The 17,451-nt window shown below is 58.1% G+C and overlaps 4 protein-coding genes and 1 long non-coding RNA gene across 11 annotated transcripts; 2 read left to right on the top strand and 3 right to left on the bottom strand.

Moving 5' to 3' along the window:
• Positions 1 to 125: 125 nt before the first annotated feature.
• On the top strand, positions 126 to 4,168 carry WDR83 (WD repeat domain 83). 2 transcript variants are annotated; one of them, XM_029217180.1, is made up of 9 exons: positions 126 to 410; positions 494 to 614; positions 697 to 802; positions 1,072 to 1,120; positions 1,204 to 1,330; positions 2,308 to 2,375; positions 2,472 to 2,580; positions 2,659 to 2,773; positions 3,861 to 4,168. In XM_029217180.1, the coding sequence occupies exons 1-9, from the start codon at positions 308 to 310 to the stop codon at positions 4,008 to 4,010; spliced, it is 948 nt and encodes a 315-aa protein (XP_029073013.1). In that variant the 5' UTR covers positions 126 to 307; the 3' UTR covers positions 4,011 to 4,168. The 2 variants fall into 2 exon arrangements, with proteins under 2 accessions (XP_029073013.1, XP_029073014.1); XM_029217181.1 differs by lacking the exons at positions 2,472 to 2,580; positions 2,659 to 2,773; positions 3,861 to 4,168 and having other exon boundaries at positions 239 to 410; positions 1,754 to 2,430.
• LOC114892362 lies at positions 2,133 to 3,839 on the bottom strand. Its single transcript, XR_003792708.1, has 3 exons — positions 2,653 to 3,839; positions 2,482 to 2,569; positions 2,133 to 2,338 (listed from the first exon to the last, which is right to left on the bottom strand). It is a non-coding gene; the product is annotated as an uncharacterized LOC114892362 (long non-coding RNA).
• DHPS (deoxyhypusine synthase) lies at positions 4,005 to 7,936 on the bottom strand. 5 transcript variants are annotated; one of them, XM_029217174.1, is made up of 9 exons: positions 7,534 to 7,859; positions 6,798 to 6,962; positions 6,458 to 6,579; positions 6,278 to 6,374; positions 6,100 to 6,186; positions 5,560 to 5,665; positions 5,348 to 5,451; positions 4,360 to 4,485; positions 4,054 to 4,275 (listed from the first exon to the last, which is right to left on the bottom strand). In XM_029217174.1, exons 1-9 carry the CDS (start codon positions 7,738 to 7,740, stop codon positions 4,180 to 4,182), a joined length of 1,110 nt encoding a protein of 369 aa, XP_029073007.1. In that variant the 5' UTR covers positions 7,741 to 7,859; the 3' UTR covers positions 4,054 to 4,179. The 5 variants fall into 5 exon arrangements, with proteins under 5 accessions (XP_029073011.1, XP_029073007.1, XP_029073008.1 ...); XM_029217175.1 differs by having other exon boundaries at positions 4,057 to 4,275; positions 7,555 to 7,936; XM_029217177.1 differs by lacking the exon at positions 7,534 to 7,859 and adding an exon at positions 7,394 to 7,440 and having other exon boundaries at positions 4,057 to 4,275.
• A 2,935-nt stretch (positions 7,937 to 10,871) lies between these two features.
• On the top strand, positions 10,872 to 11,184 carry GNG14 (G protein subunit gamma 14). The gene is given in 3 exon segments (XM_029216158.1): positions 10,872 to 10,964; positions 11,051 to 11,095; positions 11,098 to 11,184. Coding segments are annotated over 3 exon segments (225 nt in total).
• Positions 11,185 to 11,872: 688 nt separating this feature from the next.
• On the bottom strand, positions 11,873 to 17,386 carry FBXW9 (F-box and WD repeat domain containing 9). 2 transcript variants are annotated; one of them, XM_029217712.1, is made up of 10 exons: positions 16,912 to 17,386; positions 15,613 to 15,752; positions 15,406 to 15,534; positions 14,129 to 14,241; positions 13,952 to 14,043; positions 12,899 to 13,047; positions 12,697 to 12,810; positions 12,477 to 12,566; positions 12,324 to 12,389; positions 11,873 to 12,250 (listed from the first exon to the last, which is right to left on the bottom strand). In XM_029217712.1, the coding sequence occupies exons 1-10, from the start codon at positions 17,318 to 17,320 to the stop codon at positions 12,176 to 12,178; spliced, it is 1,377 nt and encodes a 458-aa protein (XP_029073545.1). In that variant the 5' UTR covers positions 17,321 to 17,386; the 3' UTR covers positions 11,873 to 12,175. The 2 variants fall into 2 exon arrangements, with proteins under 2 accessions (XP_029073545.1, XP_029073544.1); XM_029217711.1 differs by having other exon boundaries at positions 11,879 to 12,389; positions 16,912 to 17,359.
• Positions 17,387 to 17,451: the final 65 nt, after the last annotated feature.

The following is a 17,451-nucleotide window of genomic DNA, read 5'->3' as shown; positions in this document are numbered from 1 at the left end:
CCCTCAGCCCTCGCGCTTCCGTTCCTGCCGGCGGGAGCTGGAACTCCCCCCATCCAGGGGACAGAGAATTCGAAGAAGCCAAAAATGTTCCAAGAAAACAGGATGTGGGGAAAGAAACCGAGACGCTGGAAACAAGCTTCAGTGTTTCCAGCGCTTTCTCCAAAAAGCCTAAACGTTGAACCCGGAAGTGAGAAATAGGAAGTAGACTGTGGAGGACAATAATAAGGTTACACCAAAGCGTGGGTTCCCAGGGCAGAAATCCCCGGTGCAAGCTACTGTACGGTGGCGAGGAAGGGAGGGCGGAGCAATGGCTTTCCCGGAGCCAAAACCGCGGGGCCCGGAGCTGCCTCGGAAGCTGTTGAAGACGTTGGACTGCGGGCAGAGGGCGGTGCGAGCCGTGCGATTTAATGGTGAGCGCCCTTATCGTCATTCCGGGTCCTACCTCCGCCTCCTGAAGTCGGCGGCCCAGTAACCCCCTCGTGGTGTTCCCCAGTGGATGGCAATTACTGTTTGACTTGCGGCAGCGACAAGACCCTGAAGCTGTGGAGCCCGCTGCGAGGGACGCTACTGCGGACGTACAGCGGCCACGGCTACGAGGTGCTGGACGCGGCAGGGTGAGCCGGGGGCCAGAGCGGGATCGAGGCGCTGAGGCAGGTATCAGAGGTAGACGCTGATCTTCCCTGTTCTGCTCTCTAGCTCCTTTGACAACAGCAGTCTCTGCTCCGGCGGCGGGGACAAGGCAGTGGTGCTGTGGGATGTGGCATCGGGGCAGGTCGTGCGTAAATTCCGGGGCCACGCGGGGGTGAGTGCAAGCAAGAAAGGGCCTCGTTAGAACGGACCGGAATTGCGTGTAGGTGGTGACAGGCACCCACCCCTCCCCACGCAATTACAGCGCAAGGATCCTTCCCCACGGCCCCGCCTTCACCAAGCCCTGTCCTTGCAGTTCCTCCAAAAACTTTCACCTTCCCTACCCCTAGCCTTTTCCCTTGCTTTAACTTGCACTGGGAGCCCTGCTTTTATCCCCATTCTCCAAAGTCCAGCCTTCTCTAAGCTGCTGTTCCTGTTTTGCAGAAGGTGAACACAGTGCAGTTTAATGAAGAGGCCACAGTTATCCTGTCTGGTGAGTACGGGGCCTAGGCAGGTGGGCGCAGGGGGCTGCCCCGGCCCCCCCAAACCTGATCCACTTTCATGCTGACCTCACAGGCTCTATCGATTCCACCATCCGCTGCTGGGACTGCCGCTCACGGAGACCTGAGCCCATACAGACGCTGGACGAAGCCAAGGATGGCATATCCAGCGTGAAGGTGTCAGACCATGAGGTCCTCGCAGGGTGAGTGGGACCAGGACCTTGCCCCTCCCCAGGTGCCACTGGGGATCATAGCTGTCTCTGTACTTAGATTAAAATCTACTCTCAAAAAAAAAAAAAAAATCTACTCTCCTCACTGCACTCACAAGGCCTTGCATGGTCTGGTCTCTGTTGTGCTCTCAGTTTTTATTCATTCCCAGGCTCATTTCTGTTAAATATGCCACACATGCTCCCACCCCAGGACCGACTTTTGCAATTGCTCTTCCTCTGCCTGGGCTACCCTTCTACTACTTATTCCGAGTGTGTTTGAGCACCACCTGCAGGTCACGTTTTCAGTCAATGAGCATACAGGAGTTAAAAGATAGGAAAACAAGGAAGAACCCCGCTTACCTAGAGTTGATGTTCTACCTGCAGGAGACAATTAAAAAAATATATATTCCCATGCAGGGCTGCCCAAATGTTGCCACAACCTGAGGGAGTGCCGATACCACCACTGGGGGCATTTGGGCTGCATGGCCTGGTGGCCTACCCAGTTCCCACACATCCCCCCTTGGACTGCATATGGCTGGCTCCTTCTCATCTTCAAGTACCAAGTCAAACGTCACCTCCTTGGGGACCTGATTACCCTCAGTCAGCAAGGCTCCACGTTGGCAGCAAGTGCTCCTGGCTTGGTAGCAGCTGTGTCCCAAGCTCCCACACAGGGTGTAGCCCAGAGAAGGAGCTCAGTATAAATCAGAAACGGATGCAGTGGGACCTGATTGGCCCCTGGGGATGAGTCTCAAAGGCAGTGCCTCAGAATTCCACTCGTGAATTCACTTCAATGCATGTTTTCTGTGGCCAGTCCGGAACATGACATGACAGTGAAGGGTGCCCAGGAAGGGCAGGCACCCAGCCTTGCTCTCAGGGCCCTGGCCAGGTGAGAGGGTACAGGAACACCAGAGCTGGAGCCCTGGACCTACTGGCCCCTGTGATGCTTCAGCTGGATCCATCCTCTCTTGTAGCTCCGTAGATGGCCGGGTAAGGCGCTATGACCTGAGGATGGGGCAACTCTTCTCAGACTACGTGGGCAGTGAGTGTGGCTGGGGCTGTGAGGCAGGCAGGGAAGGTGGGGGCAGCACGGGAGACCCCAGCCTGACCTGCTTTCCCACCCCTCCCCTTCCCCCAGGCCCCATCACCTGCACCTGCTTCAGCCGGGACGGGCAGTGCACCCTGGTGTCCAGCCTGGACTCCACGTTGCGGCTTCTAGACAAGGACACAGGGGAGCTGCTGGGCGAGTGAGTCCTCAGGGCTGTGGGGCCCCTCCCCCACTCCCAGTAAGGCCCCAAACCCCCACTGATGCCACTCACACCCAGGTACACGGGCCATAAGAACCGGGAGTACAAGCTGGACTGCTGCCTGAGCGAGCGCGACACGCACGTGGTCAGCTGCTCCGAGGATGGGAAGGTGTTCTTCTGGGACCTGGTAGAGGTGAGCCTCTGCATGGGGGGGCCTGCCCGGTCCTTACCTGAGTCACTCCCAGGCCTTTATAAGGGAGTGCTGTTAGAACTGGGGGCTGGAAGGAGGAGTGAGTGAGGGGATGAGGCGAGAACATTCCTGGCAAAGGGCACAGCATGTGCTAAGGCTCGGGGTTGTGGCACACACGCACTGGTCAGGAGATAGAAGCACTTTGGATGGCACTGGCGGCAGCAGAATCCAGGTCAGGCAGGGCCACTGGGACTGACCCTGGGGTAGGAGGAGCGGATAGTGGCATCTGACCTCAGGGGAGACAGGGCTGTAGTTGTTCAGGAAATCTGAGCTACCCCTGAGCATCCCTGTGGTATCCAGCCCCCAAGCCCTGTGGGCCCTGTGGGCCCTGTCCTGATGTGTCTCAGCCTGTTGGAGGTGTCAGGATGCGAACTGACCAGCCAGGCGTAGTGGGGTCAGAGCTGGGGCTTGGCCAGAGAAGTAAGCCTCCTAAGAGGATGGAGAGAACCAGGGGGCCCTGGAGAGTCCAGGGGCCAGCTCTCCCTCTGGGAACTAAGAAGGTGCCAACGTTCTGCCTACTTCTCGAGGTTCCTGTAGACCAGAAGTCATCCTGAAGGGGAGGGCACGTGAAGGGACACTTTCCAGGTGGAAAGAGGAATGGTGGCCTCCTTGAAGAACTGTGTTTGTTGAGCTGTGTCTGCAGGGTGATGAAGGGAGCAGGCATTGAGGCTATCAAGTGGGCGGGTGAAGCCCAGACGGCGGCAGAGGGGGAGGGAAGCTGGGACCCACATGTGACCGGCCGTGGAGGAGGGTAGTGGCTGTGAAGGTGGAGAGAATCAGCAATCTCTGGGCATGGTCTAAAGGTAGAACCAAGAGGATTTACCGACAAAGGGATGTGAGATGTAAGAGAAAGATTCAAGATGTTTGACCTGAGCACCCAGAAGGACGGAGTGACTGAGGGGCTCAGTTTGTGGCTGGTTAAATTTACAGTGTCTCGGAAGCACTTAGATGCATGTGGCTGAGAGCGGGGGAGAAGCAGCTGAGGGGAGGGAGACACACTGGTGACACTCCCAACCCCCTCACTCCACAGGGTGCCCTGGCGCTGGCCCTGCCTGTAGGTCCCAGTGTGGTACAGTCGCTGGCCTACCACCCCACAGAGCCCTGCCTGCTGACCGCCATGGGGGGCAGCATCCAATGCTGGCGGGAGGAGACCTACAAGGCTGAGGATGGCACAGGCTGAAGCCAGGGGACCCAGGACAAAGGACAGAGAGAGAGAGACAACCTGAGAAGGACCACTGAGACCATGTATTCTAGACATGCTGCTGATCAAGGAGTTGGGAGGAGCTGGGTCTGCAAACTAATAAATAGAGGAGGTGGTGAGGCCTCCCTGGGGCTGCACCGTCCAGTGTTCAGTCCTCATTCTTCTCGGGCGTGAAGGCATCTACCTTCTGGGCAAAGGTTTCAGCCACGAGCAGCGGAAAGACCAGGGAGGCATCAGCATAGACCTGTGGAGGGGACTCAGGTGAGCCACGGGACCCAAGGCCGTACCCCGAGAGACCCTGTGCCCCAGCTGGCTGGCCGGCCCTCACCTTGACAGGCTGTGCGTCCACCCGGATCTTGCCCCAAGAGACAGCTTCATCTGGCCGGGCGCCTGAGTCAGAGCCATCAAATTCCTGGGCTGTGTTGATGTAGACAGCGTAGTCAGCCCCATTCCGCTGTAAGGAGGGGCAGAGTGGGCTGTCAGCCACACAGACTCCAAGGCAGGGCACTGTAGCTAGAGGCTGAGGGACGTGTTCCAGATGAAGGAAGCCCTTGGCGGCCCCTCATTCCAAGGGAAGGGCCCCACGTCAACATCTGGGCAGAGGGAGGGGTCACGGGATGCTGGGCAGACAGTGGGCAGCGTTGCTCCAGACTCGCCTGCTTGGTAGCAAGAACCCTCCCACATCTGCCACCAGCTCTATAGAAGACCTCCAAATCCAACTTACCTCTCCCCTCTCTATGGCCCCCACCCTGGGCCCCTCATTTGTTGCCCCCAGAGCAGCCAGAGAGCACCTGAGAGCACCTGAGTGGCTCTCAAGGCCCTGCACTTTCTGCCTGTCACCTCCTGCCTCACCTCCTCCTCCCACTCTCGCCTTCGCCAGCCTCCTAGCTGTTCCCTGACCTACATCAGGCACCTCAGAACCTTTGCACTGACTGGTTCCTCTGCTGGGAATTCTATCTCGCCCCCACCCCCCAAGACAACCACATGGCTCATGGGACCACCCCCTGAAAAACCTCTGCTGGCAGGTCACATTTCCCAGGAAGCTTTCCCTTTTATGAACAGCACCCCTTTCACTTGCCATCTCGTCATCCTCCCTTATTTTTCTCCATAGCAGTTACTACCATCTGATACGCATGTCACCTGTTTGCTATCTCCCCCCACTAGAACATCAGTGCCAGGAGGGCAGGGATCTTGGCCTGTCTAGTCCACAGCTGTCTACCCAGCACATGGCATAGGCCTAGTACACAGGCCTGTCTGCATGACAGGCCTGAGTGCCACCTCCTACTAGGGAGCACACACACTCCATCCCTGCTCACCATGAGGTTGGCGTTGGCAATGTGGTGCTTGACCATGCCACCGCCCAGGATGATCATCCCAGTGCGCCTGGCGAAGATGGCCTGTGTGTTGATGAGCCTGAGGTCTGGGAAAGAGGGCTGTGTCAAGCCACGGGCCCAGGCAAGAGGGCTGTGTCAAGCCGCGGGCCCAGGCAGCCCTCCTCCCCTGCTCCTCTGGAGCCCCAGCACCTTACCTTCAACGATGTCCAGGACCAGGCCTGGGTTCTTATAGGAATGGAAGAAGATCATGTCACCCAGCGAGCCATCTGTGAGTGCCGGACTCAACACAGGGATGTGGTTCTGGGAAAGAGCAAGACAGGAGAGCGGTTAGAGCTCAGAGCCCTGCAGGGGCAGTCTGGGAGCACTCCCTCCTCTTTGCCTGATTCTGGGCAGGGAGCTTAACTTCACTTGTGCCTGGCACATAAAGAATGGTAGCTCTTGTTTTTCTGATTGCTGGGCCCCATAGTCTCTGAGGAGCATGGGACCCTACACCAGGCCCCATGGGGGCTGCTAAGCACTGCCCCCAACTGCTTCCCAGTAGTCTAGGAGTAGAACCAGAATACAAGGACCACACTCAACAGCTGTGGGACCTCAGGCAAATTGCCTAACCTCTCTGTTTCTGAGGTTCCTCACCTAGGAGTGGGAATAAGAATAGTACCAACTCCCCAGGTGGCTGTAAAGATGAAACAACACATGCCAAAGCCTGGCAACTTTGCCCCCACGCAGCCCCTCACCTTCTGGGCCCAGTAATACACTGACTCTGGGTTGTTTATCTCCTTGCCAAGCCGGGCGATCATCTTGGAAGGCGTCCACTTCACACCCTAGGAGGAGACATCAGCTTCAGCCAGCGGCACCTCCCCTGACACCCACCGTGCCCCCCCCCCCCCCCCCCCCCGGTTCCTCCAGCCTCACCTCCGTGTTCTGCTCCAGCACCATCTGGTCCAAAATGGGCATCAGCCAGTCCTCAAACTTGCAGTAATTGTCATTGGGCACCAGCAGGTTTCCGATCCTGGGGACAGGAGGCATGTGGGTATCAGGGCCCAGGACCCTCAGCCAGGCTCCCCTACCCAGCACCACTCAGGGCCCCCCCACCTGTTGATCCCGTTCTCACGTAGCTCCTTCCCCCTGAGGCTGAACTCGCCCAGGTATGTGGGTGCCAGACACTTGATGAGATCCTCCTCCACACCCCCAGCCGTGGTCACCAAGACGTCCACCTGCAGTCACAAGGCAGTGAGGTTGGCCAAGGAAGGGAGGCCCTGCTTTCGTACCAGGCAGGACTCCTAACTCCCAACTCTCATCCAGTGACCCTTGTGGGGAGCTCTGCTGCAAAACAAAACTGACCCATAGTTCCCTATCTCATTTCAATGACCAGTAATCTTATTGCCCATTAAGACCCAGAGAGGCCAAGGCCACAACCCCACCAGGTCCCCACCATGTTGTGCTGCACGAGGTAACGGATGGTCTCACGGATGCCCGAACTGATGAGGTTGGATGTGTAGCCCAGAAAAATGGTGCAGCCGGTGAGTGGGCGGCAGCTCTGGGTCAGGTCTGCATGTTGGTCTTCATCCTGGGCCAGCGGCTCTAGTTTCTTCTCTATCTAGGTGTATAAGGGCAGGGTCGAGTTAACCTCTGGCCCCAAACTCCAGCCCAAGGACCCCAGGTGGGTTTCAGAGACAGACGCCGCGCCCAGGCCCTGCCCACTGAGGGATATGGGACCACTTCTACCTGGAACCAGGGAATGAACGCCCCTGTGCAGGCTCCGCCCTTTCCACAGCCCAAGTCTCAGGTCACACACTCAGGCTTTGCCTCTTTTCAGGAATCACTTTTGCAGTCCCGAACCCTCTCCCCACTGGGAAAAGCAAATCCAACCTCAGGTCCCGCCCTGCCTTAGGCTCCTCCTTCAATCCCTCCCTCAACTGCGCGGTCTGGCCCCAGACTCCGCCCATTCCAGAATACCTGCACACGTTGCCTATAACGCGCCCCCTACCTAGAATCAGTCCCAACCCACTCCCCGGCACAAAAACTCACACCCAAGAGGGGGTCCCCGTCTCTCTCCAACTATCGGACGAAAAACACACCTCCTCCCAAGGAAGTCCCGCCCCCAAGTACCCCACAGTGCTACTGGAGGCCACGCCCCCTCAACCCAGGAAGTCCCACCCAGGCCTCACCATGGCGTTGACTTGCTGTACCGCGCGCCCGAAGTTGGTGGCCTGGAAACCAGTGGTGCCGAAGGCCTCCAGCAGCGCGCGGTAGTTCACGCCACGGTCGAAGTCGTAGCCCCGGACCTGGGCGCTCTCGGACGGCAGTGCCGAGCTGTGCTTCAACACGGCGGCCAGCGCCGCCGCGGGCGCCTCCCTCTCCAGGGGACCCTCCATGCTCCTGCGGCCGCACTGTCAAATCAGAGCCGCCCCAGGCCAGGCCTCCGGCGGCCTCGAACACCTCTAAGCCCCAGCACGCACAACCTGCGGAGGGCCGGAAGTTGTGTATGTCACATGAACCGCCGACGCCCGGAGTCCAGGGTGCAGCCTTCTTTGCTTGTGTATTCCGTAGTACGGAAGCCTCAAGGAGCCATTATTTCCTGTTTCTCGTGTTCTCAGTCTCAGATGAATGAGGAGCCCGCTGGAGACCCACCGCGTTGCGTGGCGCTTGCCCATTCGTTTCTGTCCTCTCAGAGAGAGAGGATGGCTTCTTAGACGTCGCCCTTGGACAGAATTCGAATCATCAGGAAGTATCAGATAGTTTCTGCCGCTGAGCGTCTCTCGTCAAATGGGATAGTGATCCCTGTTCGTGTCTTGCAAGTCTCCAGAGCCTCCACATGCTGCATAACCTTCTGGTCTTCCTTCCCCTGGCAGCTGCAGCTGTCACCTCCTCTGGGAAGCCTTCCCTGACCTTTTTCTGGGTAAAAGACCTCCTCTGAGATCCAGGGCTGACATCTATTTCCCTCCAGCAAGACTGAGATCCTGGAGGGTGGTGTCTGTATCTCATGGGTCCTCCAAACCATGCATAGGGTCTGGTCCAGAGGGACTCCTTTAATCACTCTCACTCTGCAGTTTATGGAGTCTACACTATACACTGGGCTTTGTGCTGGGTGCTGCATATTTATCAGTGAACAAAATGCAGACCCTGCCCTTCTGGAGCCCACAGTTTGGGGAGCTAGAAGGGTAACAACAGTGGTAAGTGCTATGTAGAATTAAACGGGCTGATGTGAGAGTCCATGGGGTTGGGGGTGGGTGGAAGAGTTGGTGGTTTTATTTGGAGGGAGAGGTGGTTGGGGAAGGATGCCAAGGAGGTGGTATTTCAGCCAAGGTCAGAAGAGGCCCCATATGTGAAGATCTGGGGGGGGGGGCATTCCCACTGGGAGAGAGAACAGCCAGTGCAAAGGCCCTGAGGTTAAAAAGGAGCCTATTTAATTAGAGGAACAGAACATCCTCCTTGACAGCCCCCACTTGGATCTCAAACTCCTGGCCTCAGTTCCCTCGCCACCTAACCTTGATCTTCCTGCAGTCTGCCACATCTCTGCAAACAGCCCTACCTTCCACTCATCTAGTAGGCTGAAAACTGGGGAGTTGAGCCTGATGTTTCCCCTTTTTCACACCCCACATCCATCCCTCCACACGTCTGCCAAATTCTACCTACAAAATAGGTGCTTTTCTTTGTTATTTATTATTTATTTTTGGCTGCATTGGGTCTTCGTTGCTGCACATAGGCTTTCTCTAGTTGCGGCGAGCGGGGGCTACTCTTCGTTGCAGTGCGTGGGCTTCTCACTGCGGTGGCTTCTCTTGTTGTGGAGCACGGGCTCTAGGCCTGTGGCCTTAAGTAGCTGTGGCTCGCGGGGTCTAGAACGCAGGCTCGGTAGTTGGGGTGCCTGGGCTTAGTCACTCCGCAGCACATGGATCCAGATCCCTGGACCAGGGATCAAACCTGTGTCCCCTGCATAGGCAGGCGGATTCTTAACCACTGCGCCACCAGGGAAGCCCTATTTTTCTCCAATTTTTAAAATTGTGGTAAAATACACATAAAATTCACCATTGTAACCATTTTTAAGTGCATTGTTCAGAAGCATTAAGTACATTCACATTGTTGTTCAACCGTCACCACCATTCATCTTCAGAACTTACCCATCAAACACTAACTCCCCATTCCCTCTCTCTCCTCAGCCCCCAGCAACCCCCATTCTGCTTTCTGTCGCTATGGATTTGGCTACTCTAGGGACCTCACATAAGTGGAATCATACATTGTCTGTCATTTTGTGACTGGTTTATTTCACTTAGCATAATGTCCTCAAGGTGCATCCGTGTTGTAGTGTGATTTATTTAACAGATCCCACTGGCTGACTTGAGGAGAACGGGGTCGGGGCTGTGCAGGGCAGGGGAGACCAGGCAACTGCGCTGGTCCAGGCACACTGAGCTGGGGGCACCAGGACCCAGATGCTACCAACAGGGTGGAGAGAAGTGACCAGTTTGACAACTTGGAAGTTGATCTGTGAATAGCACAGGGAACCCTATTCAGTACTCTGTAATGACCTATATGGGAATACAATCTTAAAAAGAGTGGATATATGTGTATGTATAACTGACTCACTTTGCTGTACAGCAGAAACTAACACAGCATTGTAAATCAACTACAGCCGATTAAAAAAAATTAATTAAAACAAAAGAAGGTTGATCTGATGGCTCTTGAGGAAGGATCAAATGTGGGAATACTGGAAGAAAGGAATGAAGGAGTTAAAGATTTGAGCCAGAGAAGTTGGATGGATGGTGGTGAATTTGGGGGCTGGAGGTTTCGGGGGAAGATGATCCAGAGTCCAGCTTTGGCCAAGTTAAGTGGGAGACAACCGAGAGATGGGTGTGATGGACCGAGGAGGGAGGAGGGTCCTCAGGTGGGTCTGAGGTCAGGGAAGGGGCTGGGATGAGGCAGGGGAAGCCATCAGCATGAGTGAGTGGATTGAGTCATCTGTGGATCCCTGGGCCATGAGTGCAGTTGGAGAGAGGAGAGACGGGGCTGCACCTGAACTAGGTTACACTTTGCACCTCCGCCCATCGGAGTAGGGCCGGAGCCTGGCAAAGAAGGTCTGTAGGGGCCAGTTAGCAGGGGATCAAACAGGTCAGTGAGAGCCCAGGGCCCCTACACTCCCCCAGCCAAGGTGACACATGACACCAGGGCAGCCACTGGGCCTCTAGGAGCAGGGACCGCCCCCCCTCAGCTGCCGCTGGTGACATTACACTCCATGAGTGTCCTGGCTTCAAAGTCTCTGCAGGGGTTGGGGAGGGAGAGGAGGGGGTTGGAGAGGCCAGGGTGGTGGGGGCGGGAGCCAGAGCGGGGCTGCAGGAGGAGGACTGAGCAGCCAGGAGTCAGCCGGAGTCCTCAGCTGAAGTATGTGGTCCTGACAGGGGTTGGGGAGCAGCCAATCCCATCCCTCAGTCCCCAGGGGACACAGGAGGATGTGTGGGAGCTCAGGGTTTGGGGTTCAGCCTGCTGTCTGTGGCTCTGCTCACGACTCCCCCAGATGCCCGGCAAGGTGACCACTGGCAGCGACATCGGGCAGGCCCGCTGGGCCATGGAGCAGCTGCAGATGGAGGTGGGCATCAACCGTGTAAAGGTGAGGCCAGGGCAAGGCGGGTGCATCTGAGCAAGGGGGCAGGTGGACAGCCCAGCCCAGGTCTGGCTAACCGGGCTGGCCTGCAGGTATCCAAGGCGGCCGCTGACCTGCTGCAGTTCTGCACGGAGCAGGCGAGCAGGCCGAGAGTGACCCCTTCCTCGTGGGCATCCCAGCTGCCACCAACCCCTTCAAGTAGAAGAAGCCCTGCACCATCCTATGACCCTGTAGCCTGGACCACCCAGGGGGCCTCAATAAACATAAAGTGAATGCTCCTCAGGGCATGGCTTGGCCAGGTTGCGATGGGGGGCGAAGGGGGACTTCGGGCTTGCAGGGACCAGTGTGGTGTGCAACTGGCCCAGCCTCCCTCCCCGCCCACTCCAGGGTCATGGCCACAGGGGCCCACACACACCCTGGACCCTGGACAGAAAAGCACGCCCCTCCCTCACCCCTACCTGCTACCCACCCTCCAGCCTATGGGGTAGCATTAGCAGATCCCCTGTCCCACTGCACAAACACACCCGGGATTAGAGTCCCAATCTACACGCCAGCGCGTGCCACACACATACACGCCCACATGGCACACACACACACACACACACACAGGTGCCATCATACAGGTGCCACGTTCTCAAGTGTCTCCCTCTTCCACACAGACATACACAGACAGGAATACTATAACAACACACACAGTCAGACCGGCCTCCCTGGGGACACTCAGACGCACGTGATCCCTGAAATGCACCCGGGCGGGCACAGATGCACCCCCCCACACACACACACACAGCAGTGGCTGTCGCTGAGGCTTTCATACACCAACTCACAGACACACGCACATCCCTGGCATTCCAGCACCAAGCAGCCTCGGGCGGATCCCTCAGGCGACACCAAGCTCACAGTCCAGGCCGGAGCACCAGTACATCAGGTTTATTTCTCCTTTGCTCTCCAGGGAGAGCAGGCATCCAAATCATAACAAAATCAAGGGCCCGAGGGTGGGGAGCAGCCCCCTGGGTTGGCCGAAACACAAACCTCACCTCCCCTGGCATGGGGCCCAGCCCAGGGACCCCCACCCACCCACCATGGCCAGGACTCCTTGTGCCCTAGTCCTGTGGGGGCGGGGCAAAGGCAGCACCAGCGTGGGGGAAGGTCCCCCCTGAGAACGGAGGCCCCAGCCCAGCCTGCCAGCCGGCAGATCCACATCCACATCTGCCTGCTCAGGCCTGCAGCCTCCAGACCTCCAGCGACAGGCCCCCAGAGGCGGCCACCACCAGGTTGCCCTCAGCGCAGATCTGCCAGGGCGGGGACATGAGGAGTCAGGGGTGCTCTGAGCAGCCAGGCAGGGCGCATGGGACAGGGCCTTACCCCATTCAGCACGTTGTGGTGGCTTCGAGTGCAGATGGTCCTTGGGGGGTCTGTGGGCACGTGCACCTGGTGAGGGGCAATGGGCAAAGGTCATGAGGTGTGCTCCTGGCAAGTGAGGGTGGGTAGAGAGGGGGGACTGTCGCAGGGCCTCACCCGGATGGTCTTGTCCGTGGATGTGGTGTACAAGGCCCCCAGGGAGTGTTTGATCCCTGTGATCTGAGACCTGTGGCCCACATCAAAGGACTGCGGAAGGGAGGGACAGGTGACACTCAGGCGTGGCTCTCCCAAGGCCAGTCCCCCACTGCCACCCAGGGGTTAAGAGGTAGGGAGGCAGCCCAGGGCAGATCGTGCGGGGGCAAGAGCCTTGGCAGACCCTGACGAGCTGGAAGCAGCCATCCCGGTTGGCGAAGACATGCAGCAGGCCCTGGTTATCGCCGGCCCAGAGCTGAGGCTCCTGGTAGGACATGCAGAGCAGGTAGGAGTCCAGCTGTGGGAGGGACACGGGACGGAGCAGCTCAGGCCAGTCCGGGCCCCGCCGCAGCCCTGGTCCCTCCAGCCCCCTGGGGAGCGCCCACCTGCAGCCGCTGCAGGACGCTGTTGGCTCGGCGGTCAAACACCACCAGCGTGTGGTCCTCGCTGCCTGAAATGATGTGCCGGTCGTCCGCCAGCAGCGCCAGCACCGCGCTTGAGTGCAGCCGCCGGCTCTTCAGCAGGGCCGGGCCGACTGCATGGGCAATGGGCCAGGGAGGAGGGGGACATCAGAGCCCCTTGGAGGCCCCCTGGCCCGCCCCAGGACCCTGGGTCTCCATCCTTCCTGGCAAAATACTACTCTGTCTGCTCCCCCAACCCCCATCCCACAGGTAACCCTGTTGTTCCTCTGCCACCCCAGCTGGATCCAGGCCTCACAGGACCACCAGACCCGCCCCCCAACCCATCTCCATCCCGCCTCCTTCCTCCAGTCCCATCTGCTCTCAGTACAGAATGGACCTCAGCAAGTCCCAGCATAAAATGCTTCCCTCCTCCTGCAGGTCAGCCTGAGACTTGCCCCCACCCCATCCTGGCTCTGGCTCTGCCTGGAAAAGTTACACTGGGCCCTTGAATTAAAATAAGAATGAATAAATAAATAAACAATGGAAAAGGCTTATGGGCTGGGCCAAGTTCATTCTAGGCATTTTAATGTAAACATTTAATCTACCAAAGTTCTTATTGTCATCTCCTCCCATTAGCCCTAGGCGGCTGGAGTTATTATTATCTGGATTTGACAAATGGGGAAACTGAGGTTCAAACCTGACTGGGGTCACACAGCTAGGAGGTGGGGGAGCCAGAATTCTCAAGGACTGTCCTGCCTCCTACGGGACTCAGGCTCAGAGGCCCCTCCTCTGGGAGCCCTCCAGTACTTGACCCCACCCCACGTGGAGGCGGGGCTTCCTCTGCTCCCAATACCCACCCCCACCTGTCACCTTTGTGGCCCCCCCGCACAACACAGGCCACTCTGAGTGGTCAGCTTCTCGTTATGTGACTGTCACCCCAGTTAGACTGTGAGGCCCAAGTGTCTCCTTCCCCAGGATGACCCTGGAGACACCAGGCAGCCCTGCTCTCCCACCTAGGCTTCAGGGTCCCCAGCCCACCTCTGGGGTCGTAGACGGTCACCTTCTTGTCATAGGTGCCAGTCACCAGGATATCAGGCTGGTAGGACAGGCACAGCACAGCTGCCTTGGCCCTGGGGACACACAGACCACAGGGCTGGGGCTGTGGCCAGACAGACCCCTGCCCACCCAGGCCCCCCTGCCCAGGACCCCTCACACTTTATCTCGCCAAACTGCTGCCCATCAGCCGCCATGTCCCAGAGCTTCACCGTGCTGTCCCAGGAACCAGAGCACACTCGGTGGTCCAGCGCCGCCAGTGACCACACCCAGCCCTGTGGGACCAGACCAGTGTGATCTTCCCCATTTCACGGAACCCAGAGTGAGTCAGCACTGAGTAGAGATTAGAGCCTAGGTCTGTGGGTCTGACCTCAGAGCCCAGGACATGCGCACCCCAACCTAATAATATTCCTAAATCAAGTTCTGCAGAGCCTCAGCTGCAGCGGTGGTTTGAGGCCACATGACAGTGTGATTAAGAATGGGGCCTCCATGGGAATTTCCTGGCAGTCCAGTGGTTAGGACTCCGAGCTCTCACTGCCAAAGGCCCAGGTTCTATCCCTGGTCAGGGAACTAAGATCCGGCAAGCCACGTGGCACACACAAAAATGGGACCTCCAGGGAGTTCCCTGGTGGCCTAGTGTTTAGGATTCTGGGCTTTCGTTGTTGTGGCCCAGGTTCAATCCCTGGTCAGGGAACTAATCCCGGAAGCTGCTTGGTATGGGGATAAAAAAAAGAATGGGGCCTCTACTCCATGACCTGGGTGAATGAAGTAACATCCCTCAGTTTCTTCATTGGGAAAATGAGCATAAAAAAAAGTCCCTGTGTCAGGAGCTAAAATGCACAGAACGCAGCTAGCTCCCCACTGACTCAGTCCTCACCAAACCCTCTGAGGAGAGTACTATGATGTGTCCCGTTCTACAGATAATGAAACTGGTGCACAGAGAGGTTGAGTCCCTCACCCAAGGTCACACAGCCAGGAAGTAGCAGAGTGGGGATTTGAACCCAGCAGCCTGGCTCCGAGACCAAGCTCTTGGCCACCAGCCTAGACCACCTCAATGGCTGGTGGAGGTGCCCCTCCATGACCACCTCTCATGAGATGACAGTCAGGCTCAGAGCTGTCTGATCCCCAAGGGTGGCCTCATAACTGCCCTACCTGGGGCCACTCAAGGTATACCTGACACCTCCTAAGCACCTACTGTATATAAGCCTGAACAACGCTCTTAATGCATATTCATTTCATTCGTCCTCATTCTAATTGACCTCTGGACAGAAGCAGAAACTAAGGCCCAGATAAGTCATACATCTCACTTAAAGTCACACTGACAACAGCAGAGCAAGATTTAAATCTGTGAGGTCTGGTGCCAAAACCTGTGCCCTTAGCCACGGTACCCTACCCAGGCCGCACGCCTCCTACCTCTGCCTGGCCTCCTACCCCCTCACCTTGTGAGTGCTGTTCTTCTGGGTGCCCAGGGCCTTGACCAGAACCCGGCTGGGCTCCACCCCCAGCTGTTGCAGGTCCCACAGGTTGACATTGCGATCTCGGGAGCCTGACAGGCAGAGTGTCCCACCCTGGGAGAGGAGTGAGGTGATGTTGTTGGGGTCACCCTGGCCCACCACTGCCTGGCCTTCCGCCGACCCCCGTCTCACCTGGAGCAGCAGCACTGAGTCAATGGAAGCAAAGTGCCCATCGGCCAGGCAGAAGTACTCAGCCCTGCGCCCATCCTCTGCCCAGCGCGACAGGTGCTGCTCCAGCTCAATGCAGGCTGCTGGCCAGTCAAAGTCCTCCTCTGTGGGACACAAGAGCAGGGTCCCCAGTGGGCAGGAACCCTGCCACCACCCATACCAGCTGTCCAAGCTCACTGCGCTGGCTTCCGGGGAGCACAACCTGAACCAGACTTGGAGAGAACCCACCTGGATCCCTTACCCCACCCAAGGAGGCCGAGGCTCTAGCTTTGGGACCACCAGCCCACGCAGCTGCCAAGCAGGTCTAGGATTGCTCCTTACCCAGTTTCCAGAAATTGGGTAACTGGAGCCTCAGGATCACCTTCCCGGGCCTCATCCCCCAACCCAAGTCTGGGGGATAGCAGCCTCAGGACGTTAAGGCCCTGCCTCACCCCTGGCTAAGGTCCAACCTCAGCCCTCCCAACCCTCAGGCTGGGCACAAGAGCTAGGACTTCATAACTAACACTTCCTGCCTCGGCCATCTGAACCAGACCCATGGAAGTGTTTCCCAAACCAGCATCCCAAACCTGGGAGCTTTGTCAAGATGCAGAATCCAAGCCCTTGACCCAACCAAACATCTAGGTTTATCAAGCTGTTCAGTAAAGTCCCATTAATTCAAGATCACCAAGCTGCCTTATCCTCTAGGGACCAAAGACTTTGGAGGCAGGAGAAATTACCACCAGCCCCTGCCTAAGATCCCAGGTTAGAACCTGGACTCGAGGGTCTGTGATTGCTAGTATCAGGGATCCCAACCTCTAAACCCTAGCTTAATAAGTTCAAGGGTTGCAGGCTCTGGACCTGAGTCCTGCCGCACCGTCACCTAGGCCAAGACTCTAGAGGTAAGGGGATTTGGCATCACCAGTTACTGCCTTAGCACCTAGACCCAGAACCTGGGGATTCTTGGGCTTACTCTGAGCCCCAAGGAGATTCTGACAACCTAAGACTTCAAGTCCCTGTGTCAACCCCAAGCCTGAGGATCGTTGGATTCCGAGTTCAGGGACCCCAGCTACCCAAGTAGATTTCCACAGCCTCAGGACCCCAAGTATCTGTCTCATAGTCCACCCAGAGGTCAGGGGCTTTGGTACCACCAGTAAGTACCTCAGCCACCGCTGAGCCAGGACAGCCAGGTAGTCTGCTCCAGTGACTGTACTTACAGCACCCTGGACCCTCCCCCCGCCTCAAGCTTGACCTGGGCGGGCCACCCTGGCCCCCGGGCGCGCGCACCTTCCACCACTGGGTAGGGCGCGCGTACGCGGCGCTGCGCGCGTAGCCTCCAGGTGACATGGTCACGCACGAGGTCGCGCAGCGCGTGGCACACGCGTGGCAGGACGTGGAGCACGAGGCGCGCGTCCAGGTAGGCGCATATCTCGAGCAGCAGCTCCGGAGGAAGGCTCAGCAGTCCCGGAACCGCCACCGCCGGGCCCTTGGACGCGGCCCGCGGCTCCAGAGCGCCAAGGGACACAGCGGGCGCGGGCTGCGGAGGGGCGCGCGGGGGCGCCAGCCCGAGTTTCGGAGGACTGAGCACGCGGGCCACGTAAGCCTCGGCCTGTGCGTCGGGGTCAGGCTCCGGCTCCGGCTCCGAGTCATCGTCCCAGGCGCAGGGATCATCGCGCGGCCATGGAGGCAGCTCCATGGCGACCGTGTGGGCGCGGCCGGCCCGGCCCTGTCAGCAGCCGAGCCCGCGTCCTGTCTCCTAGGCAGCCCGAGGGTACTTCCGGCGCTGCCTGATGACGTTAGGGCGCCAACCGGAAGCGAGCGGGTCGT

This window comes from Monodon monoceros, unplaced genomic scaffold (assembly GCF_005190385.1).
Source record: "Monodon monoceros isolate NGI ecotype Baffin Bay Population unplaced genomic scaffold, NGI_Narwhal_1 Super_Scaffold_12, whole genome shotgun sequence".
NCBI classification, from domain to species: Eukaryota; Metazoa; Chordata; class Mammalia; order Artiodactyla; family Monodontidae; genus Monodon; species Monodon monoceros.
This window is presented reverse-complemented; position numbering and strand designations above follow the sequence as displayed.